Here is a 6,000-nt window from a genome sequence, read left to right on the forward strand (position 1 = left end):
GGTTAAGCTTTATAGGTTTTCTGACTTTCCATAGCTGACATATAATGGAACAATAAATAACCCAAGTTTGAAAATAACAGCCCTACTTTTCAGAGTTTCTGGTTCCATATTGCTAATCATTTTTGTCAATTCAGATCAGCTTATTAATAGTTGCCACCTAATGACATTAAAATCTACTAGATATGCTCAACAGTGTGACCTAAGTAGCTCCCAGTATAAACTTTCTTGTAAAAGGCTTCCTGCAAAATGTTTCTGCATGTCTGGCCAATAGTTTTGAATGTCACTGCAGTTGCAAACAATTTTCAAGCATGAAAGGTACTGGTGGTAAAGTGCATGCCCACTGAAAACTTGCAGGTAGTGCTATCTCTTTCGTTTTTAAGAGAATCCAATTACTTGAGTAATTGTGGTGTTATTTTAGTAGTAGTGTTTTTTCAGCTCTCAGAAACTGTTCTAAAAGAAACATCTCAGGAGAAGGGTTATGGAAGTAGACTCGTAATTTGTCATTCATATTCACCTCAACTAACAGATTCGTACTGTTACATATATGGACAAATGCAAAGGAATAAACATGGTTTTCTGAGCTCCCATCATCTTCTCTTCCCTCTTCAAAGAGACACTGTTTGCCTTCTCTCTCTTTTTATCTGTAAAGTTTAATGTTAGCCCCATTTCCTCTGATTATCCAGGTAATCAGAGGAGCTTGGTGATGTATTTCAGTCCCTGAGATCCAAATAAACACACTGTCATTGAGTTGATTGTAACTTATAGCAACCCTACATAGTGTTTCCCTTTCTTTCTCCTATAGAGTAGCTGGTGGATTTCAGCCGCCAACCTTGGGGTTATCAATCCAATGCTTACCCAACATCGCCACTAGTACTTCTTCTGAATGAGACAGGATAAAGTATATTTAGATATTTAGAATCTAAAACGGATGAGTGTGCATAATTTCTTAATACATTAAAGGAAAATGAATGGGAGTGAGAAAAAAAAAACCTTCCCACTTATCTGAAACAAAAACTTACTTCCTAGTTAATAAGCTGCACATATTGATACTTCATTTCAGCTCTGACATTGGAGCACATAATGTTGAATACAGTAAACTCTAACTTTCACTGATTCTGAATTCTGACTCATAGCAACCATCTAGGACAGAATGGAACAGCCCCTTTGGGTTTCTGAGACATTAAATCCCTATGAAAACAGACAGCTTCATCTTTCTTCCTAAGTGACTGGTGGGTTCAACTACACCACCAGGCCTTCAGTATACTTTAAACTCACTGCCATCAAGTCAATTCTGACTCATAGTGACCCTATAGGACAAGATAGAACTGCCCCTGTGGGTTTTCGAGACTAACTCTTTAAAGGAACCAAAAACCTTGTCTTATATTGTACAGGGCAGCTGGTGGTTTCAAACTGCCGACCTTGTGGTCTGCAGCCCAACTTGTAACCACTATGCCACCAGGGCTCCCAGTACAATCGGAAGTCTTCCAAAATTGACTTAATAGCCACCTCTTATAATTGCCTGTGCTTTATGCTATACCAGTGTCATCTATGTACCTCATAACTGTCTTAGCACAGAATCCTAGATTTTGTTTGTGCTTAATAAATAAGCTGCTCATCATGGTGGCCCTTGAAAGATACTATGAAACTCGGTGATTTGTATCAATTATGAAGGTTTTTCACACACAAGTAAAGCACGTAATATTTTTTCTGGTTCTTTACTATGGCTAACAATACCTTATATGTCATTTTAAAGGTCCTTTTACATGGTTTCTATCCTGTGATCCTCACCAGACCCTTAAGCAAGGTTAAAATCAACAAGGTTAGAGTTTGACTAAAGAATCCAGTTCTCTGTCTTCTAATTGACTTCTTTTCTGTACTCACCACAGTCTCCCAGACATTGATGTTCTCGACTGTGGATTCAATCCTTGAGAACTTTGGAGATTAATTAAGGACACGTTAAAAATTAAGTATATAAAATTATTGGGAACTCAACACTCTTAGACATAAACTATTGTGAGCAATGTTTCTCTTAGTTATTTCCAGAAATAGAAATATAATTTATAAATGTGCCTTGAGAAGTTGCCAAATTTACCTAAACCCATTGCCATTGAGTCGGTTCCAAATCACGGGACCCTATAAGCCAAAGTAGAGCTGCCCCATGGAATTTTGAAGTGTTTCATGTTTCTGCATGCAGACACCACCTCTTTCTCCTGTCAGGTGACTGGTCAGGTCAAAGCACGGACCTTTGTGTGGCAGCTGAGTGCTCTCCACAGAGTCACGAGGGCTCCTATGAGAGTTTGCACTTGGCTGGCTCTCTTAAACTTTTTTAGTTGAAACACTGTTGTCCCTGACTTAGTAGAATGCCTTACATCTCTTTGCTCCATGCTTGAAATTCACATGTATTGTGGAGGAGCAAGGAAAGAGCTGTAACATAAACTGTACCTGTCACGTTCCAAATTCCGATAGCAAGGCATATCCATCAATGTTTGAAATGGACACTTTCGGACTCGATCCAATCAAACTTGTGCCTACTATCGCTCTTACATGATTTTGACGCCATTTTTTTTCTTTTTCTTTTTTTTTTTAAATAATCATTTTATTAGGGACTCATACAACTCATCACAATCCATACATACGTCATTTGTGTCCAGCACATTAGTACATATGTTGACTTCATTCTCACAACACCCTCTTTCCACTTGAGCCCTTGGTGTCAGCTCCTCATTTTCCCCCTCCCTCCCCGGTCCCCCCTCTCCCTGGGCCCTTGATAATTTATAAATTATTATTGTATCATATCTTACCCCATCCAACATCTCCCTCACCCACTTCTCCGCTCTCCGTCCCCCAGGGAGGAGGCCATATGTAGACCTTGTCGTCTATTCCCCCTTTCTCCTTCACCTTCCCTCCACCCTTCTGCTATCGCCACTCTCTCCACTGACACCATTTTTTAACTTACACTCAGAAACATTTATTTGTACTTGGCAAATGTTTATGTCCAAATGCATGGATTTAGATTCACTGTGTCGTCATATCTAATGATATATCATATACTTAAGCATCAGCCAAGCATTGAAGAAGATATTATTTAACAAGTCAACACCAGAAGAGAACCTAAATTTTAAAAACTAGCCATTTTGGTGTATATTCTCAACAGAATAACAGCCCTGTTTTGTGTGACGTACCATATCAAAGTTATACATAAATATTCTTATAGTAGGACCATCTAATTTATCAGCTTTTCGGTGCTGGTACTTTTCCAGTCTAATGATCTACTGCATTTTTCTTCCAGTTGTGCCCCACCTGGTACCTCCAGACTTATCTAGCTTCTCAGTTGTCTTACTGTTTAGCAAGTAGTCTGTGATCTTATCATCATTTTACGTCCTTAGCTGGGTGCATTTAGCAAGATTGGTATGGAAAAACAAATTCTAACTTTTTGTAGGTGTTCTGAGCATATAAGTTCTTTTTCTTTAAAAAGACAAGAGCTCACCTAACCCAAGTGCCTGATGTTCATCTCTGCCTCTTGACGCGTTGGGTGTGATGCTCAGCAGGCTTGACCTGAGCAGCACAGTAGAGATAGTTCCTTGTCAGTCCTCTGTGGAGATATAATAAAGAATATTCTTGTTCTAGCTGTTGAACATTGGACCACGGAGATCCCAACCTGGGCAGAGGAGAGAGCCCAGGAAGATTATCACCGTCTCTGTGAAAGAAGATGTGCACCTGAAGAAGGCAGAGAATGCCTGGAAACCCAGTCAGAAACGAGACAGCCAAGCTGAGGATCCTGAAAATATCAAAACACAGGTGAGAACAAAGCACACCTGAGCATTATTTGGGAATGATAATTTTGTTTTCATTTCTTTTAACCTATTTGTATATGTGTATCTAGCAGTTTAAGACTTTTTGTCATTTCTTTTTCTATTAAAAGTATTGTTCTAAACCATAGGTTTCCAACCTTATTTGACCTCCTGCCCCACCCCCCATCAGAAAAATAATTACTCATCCCTACCCTAAAAATCTGCCCACTTCTGCAGTTAAAAACCTCTTGTACTGTAGTTCAAAACCAGAACCATGCCTGGAAGGTTCAGGGGGTACACCCAAAAAAAACTGGAAAGAAGCTCCCCTGGACAGAGTTTTTGTAATACACATTTTTTTCACAACGCTACCATCAAGCAACTTGCTCTGAGTTTTAGTGCACTCAGTGGTATCACCTGGGAACGTTCTCTCTGGTCACAGTGAATTTTTCTGGTAAAAGCAGTTTCACTTGAACCTTGTTTTTTTGGGGGGGTGTCCAATTTAAGAGAGCAGCTTGTGACTGTGAAATTTTGTTACCTGCTCAGGAAAAGTCCCAAAGAAACTATTGAGATGCTGAACACAGCTTCTAAGGACAGCACTGGGGGGAACACCTCAAGTGTACAAGTGGTTTTCTTGTTGCAAAAAAAGTGAAATGCTGATTGATATAAAGTCTTGTTTTGGATGCCTGTCAGCTTCCTGAATGGATGAAATGTAGACAAAATTCCTGCACTTGGGCTTGAAGATCAATGATGACAAACCATTGAAGAGATGGGGAGGTTATCTGGACTATCTTGCAGCTCAGTTCAGTGAATTTGAACGGAAGATTTGGGAATGAGAGGGGTCGCTGTGAAATTTGTGCCTTGGGTTCTGACTGACCAGGAAAAAGAACAAGTGGAAAATTGCCACCTTTGAAAGAACAGCTTCAACGTGATCCAGACATTTTTTCCACGGTCATTACTGGTAACGAGACATGGTGCTATTCTTATGACCCCAAAAGCAAACATCAATCAAGCCAGTGGAAGACACCATCGTCACCTCACTCAAAAAAAGCTCATCAAGTAAAATCAAAGATCAAGATGATGCTCTTTTTTTTTTTATGTGAGAGGGATAGTGCATTGGCATTCTATCCACCAGGTCATACTACTAATCAAGCTTTCTATTTACAGGTTCTGAAAAGATTGTGTAACAGTGTATGACAAAAAAGGCCTTATTTGTAGTACATGGGGGACTAGTTTTGCCACCACGACAATGCACCTGCTCATCCAGCCATCTCAGTATGCCAGTTTTTAGCAAAAATCAGCGTGCCTCTCTTGCATCATGCACCTTACTCACCTGACCTCACTCTGTGCGACTTACTGTATTTTTGTAACTGTGAATGCAGAGGGATATGAAAGGACAGCAATTCGACTACATAGAAGAGGTGGGAAAAAAAGTTAAATCTGCTCCAGCTCCACCAATCCGGCCGCCCACTCCCCCACCACCTGACTCACACCATGGCCAACAATGAGCGCACCTTCATCGCCATCAAGCCGGACGGCACCGCCTGGTGGGCAACATCATCAAGCGCTTTGAGCAGAAGGGGCTCCATCTGGTAGCTATGAAGCTAGTTCAGGCCTCTGAGGAACACCTGAAGCAGTACTCCATTGACCTGAAAGACCGCCCCTTCTTCCCAGGGCTGGTGAAGTACTTGAACCCAGGACCAATTGTGGCCCCAGTCTGGGAGGGGCTGAATGTGGTGAAGATGGGCTGGGTGATGCTAGGAGAGACCAACCCAGCGGTTCTAAGCCAGGCACCATCCAAGGGGACTTCTGTATTCAAGTTGGCAGGAACATCATTCATGGCAGTGATTCGGTCAAGAGCGCCGAGAAAGAAGTCAGCCTCTGGTTTAAGCTGGAGGAACTGGTGGACTACAAGTCTTGTGGCTATGACTGGATCTACGAGTAAGAGGCGCACAAAGCAGCCCCGTCCCCGTGGGCCCGTTGGCACTGTGCCTGTCCTGTGTATAGCTCTTCTGGGGTTGGAAGCAGTAGGATTGATGTCCTGTCCCCTTCCAAAGCACACTGACCAATAAAATAAAGCCTTTAGAGACTGAAACCCCCCCCAAAAAAAAAAAATTAGGTGCTGTCAGCCATCCAAACAGATGAGTTTGAAAAATGTTTCCAAGAATGGAATCTCAGATTTGACAAATATATTAAGTGTAATGGGAGAGTA

At 41.4% G+C, this 6,000-nt stretch overlaps 1 protein-coding gene and 1 pseudogene across 18 annotated transcripts in view; both read left to right on the top strand.

Moving 5' to 3' along the window:
• EIF4G3 (eukaryotic translation initiation factor 4 gamma 3) overlaps positions 1-6,000 on the top strand; it is a 369,700-nt gene that overhangs the window by 293,299 nt on the left and 70,401 nt on the right. For all 18 annotated transcript variants that reach the window (XM_045298763.1, XM_045298765.1, XM_004705376.3 and 15 more), the window contains one exon: positions 3,628-3,798. In XM_045298763.1, coding sequence (XP_045154698.1) covers positions 3,628-3,798 — 171 coding nt within the window. The remainder of the gene's footprint in view (positions 1-3,627; positions 3,799-6,000) is intronic.
• On the top strand, positions 5,283-5,733 carry LOC105978867 (annotated as a pseudogene).

The sequence above is a fragment of the Echinops telfairi genome, unplaced genomic scaffold (assembly GCF_000313985.2).
Source record: "Echinops telfairi isolate 266 unplaced genomic scaffold, ASM31398v2 ScPeMD7_7457;HRSCAF=8495, whole genome shotgun sequence".
NCBI lineage: Eukaryota > Metazoa > Chordata > Mammalia > Afrosoricida > Tenrecidae > Echinops > Echinops telfairi.